Source organism: Monodon monoceros, unplaced genomic scaffold (assembly GCF_005190385.1).
Source record: "Monodon monoceros isolate NGI ecotype Baffin Bay Population unplaced genomic scaffold, NGI_Narwhal_1 Super_Scaffold_12, whole genome shotgun sequence".
In the NCBI taxonomy this organism is placed as follows: domain Eukaryota; kingdom Metazoa; phylum Chordata; class Mammalia; order Artiodactyla; family Monodontidae; genus Monodon; species Monodon monoceros.
In genome coordinates this window covers 166,731,912-166,755,276 of record NW_021703768.1, presented here as the reverse complement: position 1 = coordinate 166,755,276, position 23,365 = coordinate 166,731,912, and the positions used below count along the sequence as shown (strand labels likewise).

Here is a 23,365-nt window from a genome sequence, read left to right as displayed (position 1 = left end):
GAACATTTACTGTGAGTCCTCAGGACATACCCAAGAGAAGTGAAAACATCCACGTACATGTCCACAGCAGCACTATTCACAGTAGGCAAAACGTGGAAACAACTCAAGTGTCCATCAACAGAAGAATGGACAAACAAAATGTGGTCTAACCGCACGATGGAATATTATTCAGCCATCAAAAAGAATGAAGCACTGATACATGCTACCATATGGAGGAACCTTGAAGACATGCTAAGTGAGGGAAGCCAGACACAAAAGCCCACATGTAGTATGATCCCATTTATATGATCCTATTTATATGAAATGTCCAGAACAAGCAAATCCATAGAGACAGAAAGTAGATTAGTGGGACTTCCCTGGTGGCACAGTGGTTAAGAATCCGCCTGCCAATGCAGGGGACATGGGTCTGGGAAGATCCCACATGCCACGGAGCAACTAAGTCTGTGTGCCATAACTACTGAGCCTGAGCTCTAGAACCTGTGAGCCACAACTACTGAGCCCTCATGCCACAACTACTGAAGCCCACGTGCCTAGAGCCCGTGCTCAGCCACAAGAGAAGCCACCACAATGAGAAGCCCGCGCACCACAACGAAGAGTAGCCCCCACTCGCTGCAACTAGAGAAAGCCCATGCAAAGCAACAAAGACAGAACACAGCCAATAAATAAACAAACAAACAAATAAATAAATAAATAATTTCCATCTCTCAAACCACACACACAAAAAAAGATTTAAAAAAAAAAAAGTAGATTAGTGGTTGCCAGGGGTTGGGGGGAGGACTGGCAGTGACTGAAATGGGCACAGGGTTTATTTTGGGGGTGGTGAAAGTGTTCTAAAATTTATCTTGGTGGCGGCTGCACACATCTGTGAATATCCTAAAAACTATTGAACTATGTATTTTAAATGGGCGAATTGAATATGTGGATTATATCTCAATAAAGCTGTTTTTAAAAATGTTCCCCCAAACCTCCACATTTACTGAGCACCCACTATATGCCAGGCACTGTGCTGGGTGCTAGAACAGAGTCCAGAGAGGGACACAGAGTCATAAACAGGTGACCATAGTACTGGAGGATTCCTTTCTTACAGCACAGAGAGGAGAAAGATGTAGCATTTGTGTGGACATGTGAAGGATGGAGGAAGGAGTCTGTGTATTGGGTTTTGATGGATGAATAAGAGTTTGCCAAGTTGAAGTTGGGGACTAAGGGTGAATTCAACTTTGTAAAATTTAATAAACAAAATAAACATAATTTTAAAAATGAAAATGAATGCATCCTTATTTGTCTGCATGAACTAAAGGAGTGTATATTTGGACACTTCACAACCCACCCCAAACCATGCCTGGCTCACCCATGTCAATTTCGAAGTGATGTTGTTTATGTCTACAGCAAACACAGTGCTGTAAACTGGCATGTCAGTCTCTTCGTTCATCAGGAATGTGGAGAAATCCGAAAATTCGGCCGCCCGCACCCCTAGTTGCTGTCTATGAGGATAAACAAAAGATCAAGAGCCAGGCGTGACCAAGACCCTCCCTCGAGGACCCGCCTTCTCTCAGCTAGGCTGGATTCTCTCTGGCCTTCCTTCTCCCAGCGTGGCCAGCGCGGGGCTCTGGCGGGTGGCCACGAGAGTGAGGAGGGGCGATGTCCTCGTCCAAAAACAAATCGTGGCCCTGAATGGGTAAATAATAAACTAGGGCGGAGAAGGGGGCTGGGGAGGGGCTGAGGGGAAAGAGAGAATTGTGATTTTCCTGGGAAGATGAATGCAGCCTTCAGAGGCTGACCTCCCAGGGCTAGGCTGGCAGCCACATGCTGAGCCTCTGCTGTGCCTCCAGCTGCTCCCAACCACCTGACACCTTCCCTGCTGGGTCTTGGCTCCTGAGCCTGACACCTCTCCCAAAGTGGACTCCATCGGCACTCAGAAAAGTCCTTTCCTTGCACTCTTAATGTGGATCTCACTTTTTGTAAACCCAGTGTGACTTTTGACTGTTCACTGAGTGCAATATGCTCCCTCCCTATGACCCATTTTACAGAGGAGGAAACTGAGGCTCAGAAAAGGGGAGAGAGCAGAGACTGGGATTCAGTGGTGAGGAGCGTGCATCCAGCAGAGTCCCTGGAGGGTGACTTTGGCTCTATCCTGCTGGGAGATCTGGAAACACCTTATGCTATTGATCAGGGCTGCCCTGGGGGATGTCAACTCAAGGCACTTCTGGCCTTCTGTTGGTCAAGCAGGCAACGGGTGCTCCAGCAGCCCAGGGGAGCCCCTGGCAATCACAGGCAATCACACAGGTGCCTGTTGTTAAACACGGAGTGGGATGGAGGAGTGTGGATGGAGCAGCACGGTGCCTATTTGCATTCTTGTCCTTCTAAGTTGCTCTTTTAAAAACTATACATTGGAGAAGTCAGATGTAAAAGGCCACATGTTGTATGATCCCATTTATATGAAATGTCCAGAACAGGCAAATCCATAGAGACAGAAAGCAGACTGGTGGTTGCCAGGGGCTGGGGGACAGGGAATGGGGAGCGACTGCTAACGGGGACAGGGTTTCCTTTTGGGATGACGAAAGTATTCTGGAACTACATAGAGGTGATGGTTATACAACATTGGGAATGTGCTAACTGCCATGGCATTAAACACTTTAAAATGGTAACTATGTTATGTAACTTTTACCACAATTTTTAAAAAGCATAAATTGGGCCATGCCCCTTCTGTGCTCTGAAGCCTTCCGTGATTCTCCATTGCCTTAGGACAAAATCTATACTTGTCTCCCACCCCAGAAACCCCTCACCCTTGTCTCCCTCCCTCCTCTCTTCATCTCACTCCTCTTCCCACAGCTGAGATCATTTGCACCTCAGGGCCTTTGCACATGCCACTCCTTCTGCCTGGCATGTCCATATTCATCCTTCAGTTCTCCAGTGAAATGTTATCTCCCAGACGAGGCTCCATTATGGGCCTTTCTTTGTACCTTGGATGTTTCCTTCAAATCACTGACTGCAGTTTGTACTGGGTGCGCCAAAAAGTGCCTTCGGTTTTTTTGTTTGTTTGTTGGCTGTGTTCAGTCTTCGTTGCTTTGCGCGGGCTTTCTCTAGTTGTGGCGAACGAGGGCTACTCTTTGTTGTGATGTGTGGGCTTCTCATCGCGATGGCTTCTCTTGTTGCGGAGCATGGGCTCTAGGGCACGCAGGCATCAGTAGTTGTGGCACGTGGGCTCAGTAGTTGTGGTCCACGGGCTCTAGAGTGCAGACTCAGTAGTTGTGGCACATGGGCTTAGTTGCTCCACGGCATGTGGCATCTTCCCAGACCAGGGATCGAACCTGTGTCCCCTGCATTGGCAGGCAGATTCTTATCCACTGAGCCACCAGGGAAGTCCCGCTTTGGTTTTTTAAGTAAAAACAAAAGACACATTTTTCATTTTCACCAAGAACTTTGTTGAGCAACATATTCACCGTTTTGTTCCACTACCTTCTGCCATTTTTCAGGCAACTTCATAATTCCATCTTCCCAAAACTTTTTATCTTTTTGAGCAAAGAACTGTTCCAGGTGCCTTTTATAGTCTTCTAGAAAAATGAAATTTTTTCCATTAATAGAATTTTGTAAAGACCGAAATAAATGGAAATCCGAATGTACAATGTCTGGTGAATACAGTGGATGATCAGAACTTCCCAGCCAAGCTGTAACAGTTTTTGCCTGGTCATCAAAGAAACATGTGGTCTTGCGTTATCCTGCTGGAAGATTTTTTTTTTAATTCTTTATTTACTTTTATTTTTGGCTGTGTTGGGTCTTCGCTGCTGTGCGTGGGCTTCTCATTGTGGTGGCCTCCCCCGCTGCAGAGCACGGGATCCAGGCGCGTGGGCCTCAGCAGCTGTGGCGCGCGGGCTCCAGAGCGCAGGCTCAGCGGCCGCGGCACACGGGCCCAGTTGCTTCACAGCACGTGGGATCCTCCCGGACCAGGGCTCAAACCCGTGTCCCCCGCACTGACAGGTGGACTCACAACCACTGCGCCACCAGGGAAGCCCCCTGGTGGAAGATTATGTGTTTTCTTTTTTGTTGTTTTAAAGTTTTATTTTTTATTTATTTTTGGCCGTGTCGGGTCTTAGTTGCGGCACGCGGGATCTTCGTTGTGGTGTGAGGGCTTCTCTCTAGTTGTGACGGGCGCGCTCCAGGGCGTGTGGGCTCTGTAGTTTGCAGCACGCGTGCTCTAGTTGAGGCATGCGAGCTCTGTAGTTGTGGCACGCGGGCTTAGTTGCCCTGTGGCATGTGGGATCTTAGTTCCCTGACCAGGGATCGAACCTGCATCCCCTGCATTGCAGGGTGGATTCTTTACCACTGGACCACCAGGCAAGTCCCAGATTATGTGTTTTCCGTTGACTAATTCTGGACGCTTTTCATCAAATGCGTCCAATTAGACCAGATTCATCAGTTGGTCTAATTGGGAGCAGTACTTGTTGGAATTAATTGTTTGGTTTTCTGGAAAGAGCTCATAATGGAGAACTCCCTTCCAATCCCACCACATATGCAACATCACCTTCTTTGGATGAAGACTGGCCTTTGGTGTGGTTGGTGGTGGTTCATTTTGCTTGCCCCACGATCTCTTCTGTTCCACATTGTTATACAGTATCCATTTTTCATCGCCCATTACAATTTGTTTTAAAAACAGAACGTTTTCATTACCTTTCAGTAGAGGATTGCCTGCGGAAATATGGTCAGAAGGTTTTTTTCACTTAACTTATGTGGAACCCAAACATCAAAGCAAGTCACATAACCAAGCTGGTGCAAATGATTTTCATCGCTTGATTTGGCTATTTTGAGTATGTTGGCTATCTCCCGTGTAGTATAACATTGATTGTTCTCAATTATTGTTTCGATTCGATCGCTATCAATTTCAACCAGTCTACCCGACCGTGGAGCATCATCCAGCGAGAAATCTCCGGCACGAAACTTCGCAAACCACTTCTGACACATCTGATCAGTCACGGCACCTTTTCCATACACTGCACAAATCTTTTTGTGTGTTTCAGTTGCTTTTTTTTTTTTTTTTTTTTTTTTTTGGCGGTACGCGGGCCTCTCACTGTTGTGGCCTCTCCCGTTGCAGAGCACAGGCTCCGGACGCGCAGGCTCAGCGGCCATGGCTCACGGGCCTAGCCGCTCCGCGGCATGTGGGATCCTCCGGGACCAGGGCACGAACCTGTGTCCCCTGCATCGGCAGGCGGACTCTCAACCACTGCACCACCAGGGAAGCCCTCAGCTGCATTTTTACCTTTCTTGAAATAATAAAGCATAATATGCCGAAAATGCTGCTTTTTTTTCTTCCATCTTCAATATTAAAATGGCTACACAAATTTTGATGTCTTTTTTTTAAATGCACGCTGATATGACAGCTGTCACATACAATCTAACAAAATTGTTTTGAATGAAGTTAAAGACAACTAAGTGCTACTAGAGCCATCTTATGGGAAAAAAATGAATTTTTGGCCCACCCAATAATTGCATACTGGTTTTAGATCTTGAAAGAAAGTTCCACCCGGAAGGAGCAGTTAGGTGTTTCTCAAATATGTAGTGAATGAATGAGTGAGCGAATGAATGAGTGAGTGAATGAATGAGTGAGTGAATGAGTGAACCAACAGATAGATGGACAGAGGCTACTGAGAGACTGTCAGGGAGATGCTGGAGGGACTTTCATGGCAGCCTACAAACAGCAGTCCTGGAGGAAGCAATGTTTAGTCACCCATTTGACACAGGAAGAGACTGTCTAGATTCACATCTGGTGCTTTTTTCTCCTAAGACCACAGCTGCCTCTGAAACAAAGACCGACAATTGCCGCCAGCACATGCTTCATCATTTTTACTTCCTTTGAATGTTCTTCAATGGGTTTTCTTTTCAAACTGCCTAAGCATGCACTCTTGGTGTGCCCAGGCGCATGGCTGGGGAAGGGATGGGAAGAGCTTCTCCCTCGCCCCCCGCCACACTCCCCGTGACTCAGACAGTTTGGAGCAGACCCTCTCACTCTCTGCGTGGGGGAATCTGTCTACATTTTATATATTTTCTACAAAAATCACACCACACTTTGCAATTTCATCCTTTTGGATCCTACAAAAATCACATCACGCTTTGGATTTTGTCCTCCAGGGTCTGTTTTGTGAAAAACGTCATCATATTTTACATCCAAAGACCCCTTAACTTCTCCCTACCTTCCCTCTATTTGCTTTGTTCCCAGGATTCCGCCTCATATCTGTGGACATTGAGAGTCCTGCCCTGGGTTGACCTCAGGGGGTTTGCCCCATGAGGGAGAGGATCATGGCTTTTAAAGACGCCCAGATCAGTTGGCAAAAAAGGCTGGAATATGGAGCAACCCCGAGGAAAACAGCTTGGCAGTTCCTCAAAAGAGTAAACGTAGAGTTGCTATAGGATCCCATAATTCCACTCTTTTATGTATAGACCCCAAAGAATTGAAAGCAGGTATTCAAGCCCGAACTTATACACGAGTGTTTTCAGCAACGCTATTCACAATCACCAAAAGGAGTACACAATCCAAATGTCCATGGACAGATGAATGGATGAGGAAAATATGGTCTAGCCGCACAGTGAAATATTACTCAGCCATAAAAAGGAATGAAGCACTGACACATGCTACAATATGGATGAACCGTGAAAACATCGTGCTGAGTGAAAGAAACCAGACACAAAAGTCCACATAGTATATGAAATTTCAATTTCTATGAAATGTCCAGAACAGGCAAATCCATAGAGACGGAAAGCAGAGTAGACATTATTAGGGCTGGAGGAGGGGGGACTGGGGAGTGACGGCTAATGAGCATTGGGTTTCCTTTTGGGGTGATGGGTATGTTCTGGAACTAGATAGAGATGGTCCTTGAACAGCGCTGTGAATGTATTAAATGTCACTGAATTGTTCACTTTAAAATGGTGAATTTTATGTTATGTGAACTTTACATCAATAAGAAACCAAAAAATTGGGGTGATCCTCATGGCAGCCAGCAAGGAGGGAGGTGCTGTCCCTGCCAATACAGGCAACCACTGGGCATTAGCAGTTCTAACATTTGTCTGGGCGTGTGGTCAGCAAAGACGCCCCTTCTCAGGTACCTGTTGGCTGCCTGCATTGCTTTCCTCCAGATCCCTTGCTTGTACACACTTCTCAGCTGATGCTCCAGGATGGGGGTAATCTCCTCATTCTACAAATGAGGAAACTGAGATTCCAAGGGGTGAAGTGAATATTGTAAGATCACCCGTGTGGTCCTCCCATCACATCACGAACTTGGGACTTTATTTTTAGGAGGAGCAGGCCAACAGGAAACCTCAATGACAGACTCCCAGTGTCACAGAACGATGGAAACAGTGCAGTGAACGTTTGTGGGCTTCGAAGCATGCTGGTGCTGATTCGCAGAAGGCTGGTATCAGATACTACCATTCTCCCATTTTATAAATGAGGAAAATAAGGCTCAGATAGGTGGATCACTCACCCCAGGTGACACAGCACAGGGAGGACATATTTGGACTGAGGACTCAAACCCTCAAGTTCTGCTTTGCTCTGAGCTGCCTCTGGGCAAAGCAAATGATCAAGATGTGGACACTGAAATCCTGAAGCTGAAACCTCAAATCTCACACCTGGACCAGGAATTCCAGGAACTGGGAGGTGGTGCTCCCACAAGTCCAAACAGAGGAATCTCTGGAGAAAAATCAAGCAAAGAAAAGCTCAGCTCATGAGGTCCCCCTCCTTGGGTCCTGAAGCAAGCAGCTGGTGTCAGATTCATCGTGGAGCTGCAATTCCTCAGTGTCAAAGTTCTCAGGGCGGTGAGCATGGGCTTGGTGGGAAATAGGAATGGTGCGTATGCATGCATGTGTGTGTGTGCACGTGTGTGCGCACATCTGTGTCTGTATATATACATGTGTTTTTGAGCCTGCACGTGCACACATGTCTTTGTATGTGTGTACGTATGCATGTATATGCACACATGTGTGTATATATGGGGAGCTTCAAAACCAGATGAGAGGGCTTCCCTGGTGGCGCAGTGGCTGAGAGTCCGCCTGCTGATGCAGGGGACATGGGTTCGTGCCCCGGTCCGGGAAGATCCCACATGCCGCAGAGGGGCTGGGCCCGTGAGCCGTGGCAGCTGAGCCTGCACGTCCGGAGCCTGTGCTCCGCAGCGAGAGAGGCCGCAACAGTGAGAGGCCCACGAACCGCAAAAAAAAAAAACAAAAAACAGATGAGATCAACTGGAAATCCTGGTATTTAGTGTGAGTCTGCAGTCAGGCTCCCAGGCCTCAGTTTCTCCACTGGGAAATGGGCCAGTTTCTGCTGGATGTGAAGATTAGAGTCCAGAGAGACCACTGTCTATCAGAAGATATGTCACAGTATATAGTCTGAGCTACAGGATGCGAAGTTGACACCTGTGATCTCCTTTGATTCTCAAAGCAAACCCAAGGCTCAGTTTATCATCCACGTTTTCATAGACAATGAATTTTCGTCACTCTAAAATCATGCAAGCAAAGCTTTCAAACCACACAGAAATGTATGAGGTAAACAGGAAAAATTCCACCCGCAGCTCAGCCCACTTCCCAAGGAACCCCTGTTGATAGGTGGGTGTGGAGTTTTCCAGATTTTGTCTGTGACGGTGCATGGTGCAGGTATATATTTTGAGTTTGTATCTCTATTTCCATATAGTTCAATACAGTGTATTAAAACAGCGATGTATGGGAATTCCCTGTCGGTCCAGTGGTTAGGACTCAGCACTTTCACTGCCGCAGACCTGGGTTCGATCTCTGGGTGGGAAACTAAGATCCCACAAGCCGTGCAGCACGGCCAAAAATTCAAACAAACAAAAACACTGCAATGTAAATACTGGAGAAAAGTGGCTTTTCAATTAATGGTACATCTTGGACTCCCCGAGCTCGTACATCATCATCCAATGTTATGGATGAAGGAGATGGAGTCCCAGAGGTCATGGGGCTTGCTAAAGGTCACCCACTGTCGCGCCCCCGGTCTAGGACTTGACTTGGGTCTGCCTGTCCCACCCCCAAAGCGGGTCCCCTTCAGACACTGTACAAAATACACTTGTTCGGGCTTCCCTGGTGGCGCAGTGGTTGAGAGTCCTCCTGCTGATGCAGGGGACACGGATTCGTGCCCTGGTCCGGGAGGATCCCACATGCCGCGGAGCAGCTGAACCCGTGAGCCATGTCTGCTGAGCCTGCGTGTCCGGAGCCTGTGCTCCGCAACGGGAGAGGCCACAGCAGTGAGAGGCCCATGTATCGCAAAAAAAAAAAAAAAAAAAATACACTTGTTCATTGTCCTTTCATGAAACACTCATTCAATGCTGGGGGTTTAAAGACAAGAAGGCCCAGGTGAAGGAGCTCTCAACCCAGGTGAGACAGGGCCAGGCTTGGACGCCCCAAGACAGGGGTGTAAGGGACAGACCTGGGGAAGCCAGAGGGGCAGCAGGGCCTCTGTCAGGGAGAGCAGGGCGGGCTGCCTGGAGGAGGAGACATGGGAAGCGGGCCTTGAAGGTTGAATGGAGGTCCGGCAGGCATAGTGGAGCCTGGGGGCAGGGTGGAGAGTCACCCCCACTGATGGCCAGCTGCACAGCTTAGGAGTTTCCCTAACACTTGACATCCAGGAGTAGGAGCCAATACTTGGCCCCAGGCCTCAACCATAAGTCCCAACAACAGGCTCAAAAGTTTGCTGCCTGGGCTTCCCTGGTGGCGCAGTGGTTGGGGGTCCACCTGCCGATGTAGGGGACACGGGTTCGTGCCCCGGTCCGGGAAGATCCCACATGCCGCGGAGCAGCTAAGCCCGTGAGCCATGGCCGCTGGGCCTGCGCGTCCGGAGCCTGTGCTCTGCCATGGGAGAGGCCGCAGCAGTGAGAAGCCCATGTACCGAAAAAAAAAAAAGTTTGCTGCCTGCTGCAGCACAGTGCCAGCCCTACCCAGATGGGGAAACTGAGGCTCGAGCAGGCACTGAGACTTTGGAGAACTCATTGTGCAGCCTGAGACCGGGCTCTTCCCCTTTCTGGGCCTCAGTTTCCCCATCTGTACAATAGGACAGGACAGCTGGCAGAGTCATGTTTGCCTCCAGCCCCAACAATAACTGTCACCACTGCTCCTCCCCTCCGGCTGTCCCCATGCCCCAAACACATGGGAGTTTGACAAGTTACCCCTGTCCTAGGGGCTGGACCCTAGGCCTCAGCCCCTCCTCAGTGGGAGGGGGGCAGTTTGGGGGTGTGACCCCACCCTCGGGCTGGCCAGGGAGGGGTGAGGAGGGCACACAGTGAAGGGGGTTACGGATCCTCAAGGACAACGCCTACTTCACAGGTGGGGAAACTGAGGCCCAAGAGGACAGGATATGGAAGGATCAGTAACAAAACCAGTCCCTCTAAACCCTCTCTAGGAGTGGTCCTGGATTACCCTGCAAATCGGCTGTACCATTTCACTGGAGGAAACCAGGCACATTGTCCCACCACCTGCTGTGGCAGGCTCCCCTTCCCCTCCCCCCCAACTCCCAGCTGGTGCATATCCAGCCCTCATGATGCCCCTTGGGTGGGTGTTGGCCAATTACTGGATAGAGGGGGAAGTCAAGGCCTGGAGAGGCAGGGTCCCCTGCCCAGGCCGATGGGCCTCCTGGGAAAACAAGGTCACCTGCTGCAGCTGTGCTGGCTCCAGGACAGTCAAAATTGGAGGGAGGGCGTGACGGGGTTAGAGGGATCTGGGGGTAGAAGAGAGGGGTGGCAGCTGGACCTGTGTCCTAAATATAGTGCAAGGACATGGTCCGGAGGGGTCAGGGCTGCAGGCTCTGGTTTGCAGTGGAGCGCTTCCCAGGGTCCACAGCTCCACTACGCCCTGGCGAGGCAGGCATGGCTGGGGAAACAGGGGAACCCCCAGGGTTGCCCCCAAAGTCGGATGACACAGGAACACTGGAGGGAGGCAGTGAGGTGGGGAGACCCCAGAAATGCCATTTGAAGGGCTTTATCCACAAAGGTGTTCTAACTGGGGCCAAAGTTTCGGGATAACCCATATGGCTACGGATGGGGAACTTGTGAGATAAATGACAGTCCAAGACATTGTTATACATAAATGTTTTTTGGAAAGTTAAGTGGAAAAAAGCAAAAGGCAAAACAGAATGTGAAGTATAATTTTCATTTTTAAGAAGGTCTGTATCTAAAATATGCCGATATATAAAATCATCTAGGGACTTGCCCGGTGGTCCAGTGGTTAAGACTCCATGCTTCCACTGCAGGGGGCGCAGGTTTGATCCCTGGGAAACTAAGAGCCCACATGCTGCGTGGCCAAAAATAAAGAAAATAAAATAATCTACACATAGGGACCTGATACCTGAGTGCTGTGGGTCGTGGAAAATTATCTTCCCACAGAACACACTTCTGTACCTTCTGACTTTAGCCAGGCATTACTTATTCACAAACAGTACTTGAAATCAAACTCATGTGGAAAGACAGTTGAGATGACGAGGAAGCAAGTCTCTAGGCGGCATGCATGGTAAGCCTTAAATTATTAAATTTATTTTTTATTATTTTTACATGGGAGTGGGAAAGAGGGGAAACCTCTGTGCTTTGTTCCGCGTATATCTGGGTCTTGCATTTTCAAAAATCTTTTACAAAAGAAAATGTACTCATGTTGCTTGAATGGGCACGTTTGCATGTATTACGTGTGCATGTTATGTAGGTCCGTGTGCAGGCATAGCAAAGGCCTGCTTTAACACTGGAGACTGGAGCTCCTCCGGCAGCACCCTCTGCCTCTCACGGTCCTGGTCCAGAAGGTTTCCAGGGAGAGGAGAGGCTGTGGGGGGAGGACGTGGAGGCGAGGGGCCCTCCAGGCTGAGAATGGTATGTTCAGGTTCCAGTTAGCCCTAAATGACAAGGTAGCAGAGGAAGAAATCCTTCCCAAATCGCAGAGGGGAAACTGAGGCCTGAGGTGGAGAGACCTGCCAGAGGTCAAAGCCTGAACAGTGTCCTGGGCTGGAGAACCTCATTCTGTGTGCCTTTGTCTAAGTGACCTTCCCCAGCCCTGCACAGTGATAAAGGAGAGCTGGGAAGGGGGTCTCCCAAGAGGGAGGAGGAGAATGGGTGGGGTCCTTATAGGTTCTGAGCAACTTTCTCAGGGAGCGGCACTAAAGCTCATGGTCAGACGCCAACCTCCAGGGCTCTGGTGAAGATGACAGCAAATGTGTGGGAGGTTCTTGGATGACAAGAGCTCCCATCACGATCATATGGGTCCTCATCACTCCTGAGTGTCCTCTGGGACACAGTGAGAGGAGAGGTTCAAGGGTCTGACACCAGCTTCCCAAGAGGCCCTGTCTCCTCCTTCCCCCCCTTTCTTGCTGACAAAGGCCCCCCAAACCCTTCCTGGGCTCCCTGCTACCCCGGGCACAACCATATCCCAGGCTCCTGCCCATTACACTGTGCTCAGGTGGAGGTCCCTGCAGGTCCTGTAGGTGCCAGGCTTGCCCACCTATGTGCTCTTTACCCTCCCTCCTCACCAGAAGGGCCAAGGGGCTGCTGATGGAGGAATCATACACAGGCTGGGCAGAATATGGGAACAGCCTGGAGCTTTGAAGATGTCCCACAGGCCAGCTCCTAACTCAGGGGGAAGCCCAGGTGGGCCTTGGTCTAACTCTGGCAGCTCTAACCCCGACCCTGAGATCAGGGAAGGCCTTGAGGTGGGCAGCTCAGGTAAAGCGCCCATGTCCCGACACCCTCTCAAAGGCAGATTTCTGTACCCAGCAATAAACCCCCCTCTCTACAGAAAACAGAGTGGACCCACCCACTATGTTTGGCCCTGATCACTACCTGCTTTCTGGCACCCTCTAGGCTTTCCCAGTGACTTACCAGGCCCCCCAGCTGCAGCAAGCCAGTCAGAAAGGCCCCCGCAGGCAGAGGGCATGCCTGGGAGGCAGCAGTGTTTACGATCTGGCTCCACATTGGCCCTACAACGTCTACCATGTGTTCCCCAACCAGTCTGATTTAAAAACACATCAACGGAGACCATGGAAAATTAGGTTTCCTCTACATTTATTTCAACTGCTAAATGATTAACAACATTCACAACTTCTTAGATTAAAAAAAAAGAAACAAAACCCAAAGCTTCCATTTTGTAACATCACAAACGTCTTCTAGGTTTTACCAAGGACCAAAAACGCTAAATTTCTCTATATGATTTCCAGTGATGGAAACAAGGCAGAGACAGTAAGCACCCAAAGTGGTGAGTTAGCACTTTCCGGATGCCTGTCGTCCTCATGGAAGAGACCCTGGAACTAGAATGACAGAAAAGACACTGTGACTTTGACAAGGCTATGCAACCGCACATCACACTTGCTCTCACACGTGCTCTCCGCAGAGTGGCCGCTGCTGGAGAGGGCAAGGGCGGGCACAGAGGGCCAGCACGCTGGTCCCCAGCCGACAGCTGGCACAGGGACGCACCACCACGCTCCTCCCCGGCCCACGCAACACCTTCACTGCCTCAATGCCAACTCCACAGAAGCGCCACCTGAGTGCTTACAGGACTTTCCAGGCTCAAGAAGTAGGTGCTCCCTTTGACGACTGCCAAAGGCTCACAGTGTCAGCTCAAAGCAGGACACCCCCAGGAGGAGGAGTGGCCGGAGGCTGTGGGAACAGGGCTCAAAACCTGGGAATTCCTAAAGTATTTTACTTATAAATAAAAGCAGAGGAAAGCCAAGAATGAGTATACTAGGACAAAGCGAATATGATGCTTGAAAAAAGAGCCAGGACCCATGCTGGGGGGTGCACACCTCACTCAGCACCAAAGGGTGCTCTGTGAAAGGCCATGCGGGATCAAGGCCCTGTTCTCAGAGTTCTATCCCTTTACCTGATCCCCAGCCAACATGGAAGGCTGTTGGAAAGATTAGAAAAAAAACCCATAGCTGTGGTTCCCCCAAACCACACCACCCCTGCAGGCTATTTCAACTCTGCTGAAGAACCTCCAGCATGTCCGTGGCCATAAAGATCTGCCAGTTGCCAAAGCAACAAAAGTGACCAGAAGCAAGCAGGGCCCTGGGGACTACCCGTGGCATGAAGAAGGGCAACATCAGGCGGGCACGTGAGATGCTGGCACAGGCCCGTGACGCTGTGCTGGTGAGCGTGGGCCAGACAGACAAGACAGATCCAGAGGAGCCTGGGACTACAGCCCAGGAGGTCTCGGGCTTTGAGAAAGCAAGGATTTCATAACAGCCAATACAAGTGGCTGACAGGGTAACTCACTGCTGTGTCCCCCAAGCTTATAGTATCAGCAGGATCCTGCTTTCCAGATTTTAGCATGTATTTAAAACTTCAACACTGCTGCTTTGTGAGGAAGGGCTGAGAGATTCCCACAGCCTGAGAATTTCGCATGTAGTTGCAAGAGGCAGAGTGCGAGAAGCTGGAAGGGGCGGCAATCATACGCCTTGAAATAGCAAACAGCTGCAGAGCCCACCCCAAGAGGATCCTTTCTGCTCTGTACAAAGGCCCTAATAAAACAATTCTTTACACTGCCACACATGCAAAATATGAAGAGTCTTGAAGAGTTTACACCTCCCACCCCTTTGTAGGAGAGACTCCATATGTGGTTTAAGAAAAAAAAACTAGTTTGCTTTGTGGATTCTAAGAGACACGTAAATTTGGGGAAAGTTTCATCGGTGTAATGATTACTCCCCCCTGAATACAGCTGCTGAATACATTGCTGAAATTTCGTCAAGTCTCTTGGGATGCATTTAAGAGATGAGACTCCATAAATAACACGTTCATCGAATCCAGTACCTCCACTTGTTTAAAGAGCTTCAGCACTCCAGCCGACAGCTGTGGTACCAAAGCACAGACCTCATTATTACTGATTTATATTCCCTATTTAAATTTGAGAAGATATGATCTGTGACTGTTTCGGTATCAAGTTTGCAAGCAGATCACTTTTAGAGAGCAATGTGTCCCAGGACAGAAAAACCGACAGGAGCTGGTTCCTGAGCACTTAAAGGGTGCTGGTGCTTTCAAGGGCAGCCCCACCTTCTGAGCGGAACCAGGGGAGACTTGGAGAAGACTTGCTGCCAAAAGCATTTGGAAGAGGGTGAAAGGCAAAAGCAGATTGGAAATGGTGCGTTCTTTTTTTAAGAAAAAGAAAAGCCAGCGGGTGGAACCTCCGCACCAGAAACTGCAGAGATGTTTGTTTTTCGTGTACACACCAAACCTACTTGGGCACTGGTTCCAGGGCAGATCCGGGACAGAGGTGGCGTTTTAAGAGTAATTGCTGCTTCAAGCCTTATCTTTCTCACCAATGGTTTTCATCTATTCAGGGAGAGAACGATTTTGTTCAAAACTGAGAGGTGAGGAGAAAGATAGGAGAAAGATAGGATATTTATAGGCCAAAGGCCCCTCAGAAGGAAAAGGATTTGAAGACCCTCAGAAAGGGATGAGGCAGAGTGGCATCCTCTGCAGCACCAGCTTCCAGGTCACCCTTACACTCGTAAGACACCAGGCCACTCCCGTGGTGGCTTGTTTCCACAAGATGGCCACGTACAGTCGCACCTGGGAGCCCAGTGCAGAGGCCGCACCATGGGCTGCGTGCAGTGGCGCTTGGCGAGCATGGGGCTCGTTCCTTCAGCCTGGAAGGTGACAGGTGGGACACATCCACATCCAAACTCCTTTTGTTTCCCTCACAAAATTTTATGATCTTTTGGGGGGAGTGATATTTTGATGTTTGGGTTTTGAGGAGTGGGGCACACTAACTTTTCTGGAGGAAGCTTCTCTGTGTACCAGAACATCAGCTTAGGCAGAATGTCCCCCACACTAGCTCACATACGTACCTATTTGTTGGCCCGTTTGTGTCTGTACATCTGCATCATCCTCTGACGGAACACGTCAAACGTGTCTTCTTTGTGCTCCTGCCCGTCGGCACCCAACCCCTCCCCTTCCGAGGCAGTTCCCCTAAGGAGCAAAATGGAGAGTTAGCCACACCTGAGCCCAGAGCCTGGCCACCAGGAGATGGAAAACAGCCTGAGTCATCTGAGTGGGACAGAGGTATGAGGGACACACAACAGTGACAGCAAGGGAGGGGGAAAATAAAGACACAGTTCACAGTGGGGAACAAGGGCTACTCACCCGTGCAGGCAGGCGAACTTTCTGAGAAGTGTGCTCAGAAGCCAGCCCCTGATTACAGCAGAAAGCCTCCCCAGCAGGTGCTAAGCTCAATTTTAACTGAAATGCTTGCTGGCTGCTAATGGGGCTTAAGAAACTCTGGGCCGTGCTCTACCCTGGCTAGTCTGCATGTGGGCTCCTGGAAAAGGGAAGTGGCTCTTAGCGTAACTACCCAGCATTACCACTCAAGCTTTTATGATAATAATGAATGTGGCCAAATGCCAGGGACCAAGTCTATGCAAGTGCAGCAAGGAGCTGTATGAACACCTGCATATATAAATGATCTGCTATAAGCCATGTTCGACATGAAGGAAACCAAGGATCAGGCTGCAGGTCAAAGGACTTAGGACCAGAATCCCACAGAAAGCCTCATCTCCCCAGGCACGGTTGCCCATCCCCACCCCTGGCCCCCAGCGCCCACTGCGTACACACTGACGGGCTCCCTGATGCCCTTCCCACAGGAGCCCAGGCCGTGGCCCTCCTTCCAGCCCATCTTCTGTAGCATCTGGAACCCCAGGTTCTTGTCGGTCAGTTTCTGCTGGGCGAAATCAAAGTCCTGGGGTTTCTGAGGAGAGAGAAGAGTGTGGCACGTGAGGTGCAGCAAAGCCCCTGGAGCAAGGGTCTGCCCTGGGTTACACCTGGACATGGTCCAGTACTAACACCCTTAATGCCTCCCTGACTCCACAGATGCTCAAGATCAAGCCATGGTCCTGGCAATATTCCCTGGGTGGGTTCAGACCTCTAAAGGTTGGAGGTCACCAGCCTGAGGTATCCCCACAGAACCACACCAGACCAGCCTCTCAGGCTTCACCATGACCACTCTTGTTGCAGTGTTGAGACTGTGAATTAAACTTTGTGAGGGGATGGTGGGTCCTGGGGCCAAAGGGTGAGTAGGAAGAGCCCAGAGTGGAGACCTGGATAAAGAGAGTGGCCCTGTGATGACCAAAGGGCATATCCCAGGCTGAGGGACACAGGGCACAGGACTTGAGGCAGGAAGGCCCCTGGAGTGCAGGAGTCAGAGGGGCAGCAGGGCTAAGGCAGGAGGGATCCAGAAAGGCAGTGGAGAGAGGCTGTACAGAAAAATCGGCTCAAAGGGTCCTCCCTATCTGACCCCCACTCCTCTCCCACTGCTTCATTAATTCCCATGGGCTTCCAAAACTCTGAGCAGTGGCCCTATCCTGGAAGCTTCCCTGGCTGCCCTCAGGCATTACTCAGCAAACCTGACTGACCTATGTGTCTGTCTGGTCCTTCCCAGGTCTGGAGCTCTGAGAGCTCCCCAAGGGCAGGGACCGGGTTTCACTTGGACTCTGGGGTCCATGTCTAGCACAGAGCAGACCTCACTGAGAGCCAGTGCAGCTGGGAAGAAGGATGGGGCCTGGGAAAGACCTTGTGGGTGGAAAGGTAAGAAGCCCTAGAGGAAGTCTGGGCTCCAGAGCTGACTGTGGGAAGACAAATTAAAAAGCCTAGAGGCCTCTGGAGGAGGAGCCTGCCCAGTGTGAGCAAAGGGGATTTCCATTCACTCATGAATATTCATCAGCACCCACAGTGTGCTGGAACCGCTGGGCAGCTGGGGGCTCAGAGTCCCTGCCGCCTGAGCCTATTTCTTTAATCCGTTTACTAAACACTGAACACAGCCTGTCCCCAGGGCCTCACATGCTCCCAGGGAGAAGGTTCCTCTATCCTGATCAAGGCAGCTGGGAGTAGTGGAGAGGGTCTGAGCAGGGGACAAGTGTGGGAGGGGAAGAGGATGGGGAAGGCAGAGGGAAGGCTGGCCACGGGTCCCCAAATGGCAGGCTTGCCTCCTCCTTCGGGAAAGCTGTTCAGGTGGGAGCAACAGGAGGAACAGGGGTCCACTCAGCTGGACAGATCTTTGTGAGTGTTCAACTGTGTCTAAGAATCACCCTGCCTGGTTTCCTGGGGCTGGAGCAAAGCCATGCACCATAGGCCAGGCTGAGGCGTGCACAGAGAGCTGCAGGGGAGACCTCCTCCCTGCCTGCAGTCACCCCAAAGAGAGACCCATGTTTGCAGGACACCAGCTGGCTGCACACCGGGTTAACATACATTTTATTTAATCCTCAAGGTATCTCCTACCTGCAGGATAGGTGCAACTGCCCCACTTTACAGATGTACAAAACCTCAGGATTCACATGCCAAGATTAGATGGCCAGGCTGAGCCTGAAAAGGCTGCCTTCTCACCAGGCTTTGCCTCACACAGGCCACCAGATGGGTACCCGGGTGCTGGGTCAGCTTAAAACCCAACACAGCTGTTAAGACCATAAGCTTCGGGTACAGGAAGGTCCCTGCTCTCAGCTGTAACTGGGGTCACACTGATGCTTCATTTGGCCATTGATATTGATGCAATGCACTCAGAACAGGTCTGAGCCACAACTTGGGCTTTGCTCACCCCCTGACACCAGCAGAGACCTCGCCTGGTTCCCCACTCACCTCCCTGACCTCTAGAGACCTGTGATGTCCCCACATGTATCCCAGGTGAGCTTGTGTAGCCTCACCTGCCCCGACATGTGTCAGCCCAGCTGTCTGGAGTGTGCCCCGGTCTCCTTCCAATGACCTGCTCCCAAAGGGGCTCCCCATTTCAGTCAATGGCAGCTCCATTCTCTTAACTGTCCAGGCTGACAACCCTGGAGTCACCCTGGGCTCTTGGCTTTCTCTGTTCCACATCCAATCCATGATCAAGTCCCACCAACTCCACCTTCACCTCTCCTGGACCCCCGGCTCTGCCTCGCCCCGCACCCCACAGGCTGCTCTCAACACAGCTGCCATAGTGGCCATGTCTTCCACCCAAATCCCCACCGTGGTTCTCCAATGCCTCTCCCAGAGAAAGGGCCACAGTGCTGACATCCATCGACAAGCCCTATGTGACCTGGGTGCTTGCCACCTCTACTTCCTCACCCCATCACTCCATTCTAGGCACAAAGGGCTCCCTGCTGACCTGTGACTGATTTGGGGCTTCTCCTAGGCCTCCCTGCTTAAAGGGTACCCCCCAACCCACCTTATTGCTTGCCTCCCTTTGACCTGCTTCTCTGCACCCACAGCACCCACCATTCCCGGTCCTGCACATTTCTATTGCTGCCAGCCCCGCTCATGGCTGCCTCTAGGTGGGCAGATGGAGCTGGGAGCACAAGAGGTGCTGACCAGTTAATAAACACACATGCGTACGCACATGCGCTCAGCTTACTAGCAAAGTAGCACACTCTTTTAACCACAATTATAGTCTACTAAATCTGAACTTCTCATTGGCTGAGACATTATCTTGTTCATCTCTCCAATCCATTGCACATATCAGGCCTCACACATCCATTAAGTAGACTAATTACTCCCTCTTGTGGTTTTGGGCAATGCAAAACACTTTTAAGAAGTCCCGGGAGAGAAAAGGCTGTGTGTTGTGCTTTGTATGCTGACACCTGCCCTGAAGTATGAGTATAGCTTAGTCACGCCAGTGCCCTTTGGAACTCTGGCAAACTCTGACTACGTCACACGTGAGGACTCACAGCCACACTCACCTTCTTCTTGGTCACGGGACGACCCCGAGGCCTGTCATAGGCAATTCGAACTGGTTCGTGAACTGGAAGACAAAAGAAATGTATATATACACATATATGTACTTTCCCCAAATTATTTAGAGGATGAGGGTGCTGCAGTTTTGGCTTATAGCCCCTCTGCAGACAGAAGGTGGCTAGGAGCTGCACCACAGGGCCAGCCATTTGGCCCTGACTCCTCTCAGGAATCTTGTGACCCACGGAGTGCAGAGGCAGAACAGAGGCTCAACTGAGAGCTGCCTCGCTATGGGAGAGTCTACCTAAGCGTGACTCCCACGTTTATGACGAAGGACCTGACACGTGGATCATGTTCCATGACTGCAGGAATACATTTTGCTTCAACAAATGAGCTATTTGCAACACTGTGCCCTCCTCATGTCCCTGTGACTGTTCCATAGATAGAGAAGTAAAGTCCACTCAGAACTTTCTAGTAAAAACAACCATGCTTCTCATACACAGCACCACATCATGTTATTATTATTGTTATTATTATATTTGACAAAGGAGAGATCAGCAGGTCTGGTACTATCTCATCAACCACCCTATCAAAATAACTGAGAGCTTCTAAAGTAGAAAGAATTCCGCTTTCCCCCCATAAAAGCCATCTTAACAAGCATTCTGATGTGCTGCCATACTCTGATAAGTTCTGAAGGACATAAGAGTTTAGTAGAACAGTTAGAAATCCACTGCAACACCAAGGTTTCCAAACACAAACCACGAGAACTGTTCCTTTAGCAGGAGAAACTATACTGACACTGCTGGGTGTGAATATGATGGTCTCAATAACGTAGAACACACAGGCTCTCCGCACACAATGGAGCCCTGTTCACCAAAACCACCTGCCACACAAGCATCGCAGCATCAGCCCCACACAGGCCCGGCTGTGTGGAAACCTGGGTGGGCAGCGAGCAGCCCAACAAAAGGCGGGACATGATGTGATTCGCCTACTGACAGCCTAGAAAAGGCAAAACCACAAGGCCAGAATGATGGTCAGTGGTTGCCTGGGCTGGGTAGAGGAGAAAACTGCAGAGGGACACAGAGACACTTCTGGGACGAGCTCCAGCTCGGCTGTACTGGGGTGCTCATGCCTATACACCTTTGCCAAAACTCCGTGAACTGTCCACTTGAAAAGGGTGCACCTTTACTGCTGGTAAATTGTACCTCAAGAACCTTGACCCTCCCCACAGGCAGGAAGGAGGTGGCCCTCCATAGCCAAGGCTGGCAGAGCATGGATTGCACAGCTCCCACTAACTGCTGCCCAAGACTGATCCCGGTCCGTGTCCTCCTGCCTCATCGTCACTAAGCAGTCATCACTACTCTGGGGTCTTTGGGGAGATGGAGGCACTCAGAAAGCTGGGCACGCCTCAAGATCACAGGCAGGAAACAGCCAAGATGACCCAGGCCCATTCCTTCCACAGCCAGGACTCCCCTGTTGGAAGCTGAGCAATAATGGAAAATAACAAGCAGCATGTGGGGTGCTAGAAGCCAAACGCAGCATCTCCTTAGAGTGCCAACCTCAGACCAACTGGAAACGTCAGTTTCTCATGAACATTTTGGACTGTGTGCAAAACCAATAGGACTATTTTAGGTTAAAAACATAAGACCGAAGAACCCCATGTTGTGTTGGCCCTGGGAGTGTTCTCGAAGGTAATGTCCAGGTTAGCTGGAGTAATCAGAGGCGGAAAGGGTGACGGGGGCCAGTTGGTCATCTTGCACCTGAACTTGGGCTGAGGGCCAGGTAAATTCTTCAAAACAGTCAGACAACGTCTCCACAATTTTTCACGGCCCACAACCGAGCACCATGACTCCTCCTCAGGTGTTAAACAGAAGACCGTGCTGGGGGCACTGTGTCAATAGCCAGGCACTTACCTTTGGGCTCCTGGATGAGACACAGCCTCTTGGGAGCCGGAATCATGCCGACCTTCAGCGACTTGCTGCTGACTCTCTTCCGGGGGAAGCAGGCCCCTGAAGAGGACTGTGACAGGGCAGGCGCACCAGCCGGGCCATCCTCGGCCACCCCACTCAGGAGGCCATCAGCTGGGGGGCTGCCCTCCGAGCCCTCAGACTTGGTCGACCCTCCTGCTGGCCTGGAGGCCCCTCCAGGAGTGGGGGCCTCCTCACTCCCTTCCTCGTCCTCCTCATCCTCCTCCTCGTCCTCGTCTTCCTCAGGCATCACCTCTGGGCTCTCCAGCTCAGCCTTGCGCTGAGAGGGCTCATCCTCAAACTCTCCTTCCCCCTCCATGGGCTCCAGGGGGCTCTCCTGAGAATCGGCGCTCTTGCTGGCAGGAAGGTTCAGCGGAGATGACGTAAAGCAAATTGATGGGCACAGTTCAAATACTTTCTTTCGATAGAATTTGAAAGCTGAACTGTTTTGGTCATGTAGAAACCTGGGATAAAGATGAAATACATTGGTTAACCAGAGGGTTCTCTATAAACATTCGTATTTTCTGAAACTGTCCAAATGGACTTGACAAAGCTGGGGGTGGGACAAAGAAGCGAACACATGACCTCTTTCCACCAGCTGTGGTTGATGGGCAGCTTTACAATGAGATAGAAAGCTTGAAGAGTACTAGTAATTTAACGAAGTAGCCAGAACATAAGAGGCCTTATTGCTTTCTCGGGGAGGGAGCTGGAGGAACAAGGTATGCAGGGACGACCAGAGAACATGCTAGAACGAGCTCTAACACTACAGCCAGGAGATCCGAACTGGGCCTTACCTCATCTCTTTCTGATTACGTCACCAGCCACTCTGGGCCTGCGTGTGCTCACTGTGACTCTCTGGTTCCTCCCATACTCCGGCCATGAGATGGAGAGAGGTGTGTCACCTCCTGCCTCATGTCCTGCAGCAAAGCTGCGTGAACGTGCTGGCAAAAAGGCCTCTCTGAGCCTCGGAGTCCAATGGCCCTAGCCACAGCTTGGAGCTGCGGCTGGTGTGAGAAACCGAAAACACACAAAATTTACTTGGGCCAAAGGAAAGACAGCCCTTGTTCTTGGACAGGACAACTCAGGCTCATAATGAAGTCAATTCTCCCTTAATTAAATATTAATGTATAGAAGTAAAAGCATAATTTTTTTCTGGATCTGAACATGATTCTTAAGTTCATATAGAAACATGAGTATGTAAGACTATCTAGGAAACCCCTGAATAAGATCAACAAGGGGCTCAGTTCCACCAGGTATTACAAGGTGTGTTAGGCCTCTATAGTTAAAACAGTGTGGTACTTGTCTATGGACAGACAGACCAAGAGGAAGGCCAGAAACACAGTATCTGATGAAGGTGGCCTCTCAAATCACTGTGAAAAAGAACAGTCTTTTCAATGAATGGTGTTGGGACAACTGGGCGGCTTTTTACAAAAATATTTAAATTGGATCTATGCTGTACTCTCTGCTCCTGAATAACCCCACACCGATCAGAGATCTAAATGTAAAAACCAAGCCATACAAGTTGTAGAAGAAAATACATAAATGTCTTTATAATCTGAGTGTAGGGAGATTCTTTCTAACTGTAACTCTGTATCCAGGTGCAACGAGATAAAACTGAGAAATTTTACTAGATCAAACGTTTCTGCACTGCAGAACATACCATAAGTAAAGTGAAAAATATCCAACTATGAAGGAAATAGATACAATTACATTACAGGTAAAAGGTCAGAGAAACTAGAAAGAATAAATCCA

At 50.1% G+C, this 23,365-nt stretch overlaps 1 protein-coding gene across 9 annotated transcripts in view; it reads right to left on the bottom strand.

Moving 5' to 3' along the window:
* Window positions 1-13,004: 13,004 nt before the first annotated feature.
* SUGP2 (SURP and G-patch domain containing 2) overlaps window positions 13,005-23,365 on the bottom strand; it is a 31,240-nt gene continuing 20,879 nt past the window's right edge. For 3 of the 9 annotated variants that reach the window (XM_029217115.1, XM_029217117.1, XM_029217118.1), the window contains exons 7-10: window positions 21,560-22,077; window positions 19,655-19,716; window positions 16,562-16,698; window positions 13,017-15,923 (exon numbers count right to left, since the gene is read on the bottom strand). In XM_029217115.1, coding sequence (XP_029072948.1) covers window positions 15,803-15,923; window positions 16,562-16,698; window positions 19,655-19,716; window positions 21,560-22,077 — 838 coding nt within the window. In that variant the 3' untranslated portion in view covers window positions 13,017-15,802. Of the gene's footprint in view, window positions 15,924-16,561; window positions 16,699-19,654; window positions 19,717-21,559; window positions 22,078-23,365 lie in introns of all 9 variants that reach the window. The other 6 variants (XM_029217114.1, XM_029217120.1, XM_029217113.1 and 3 more) reach the window with 4 other exon arrangements.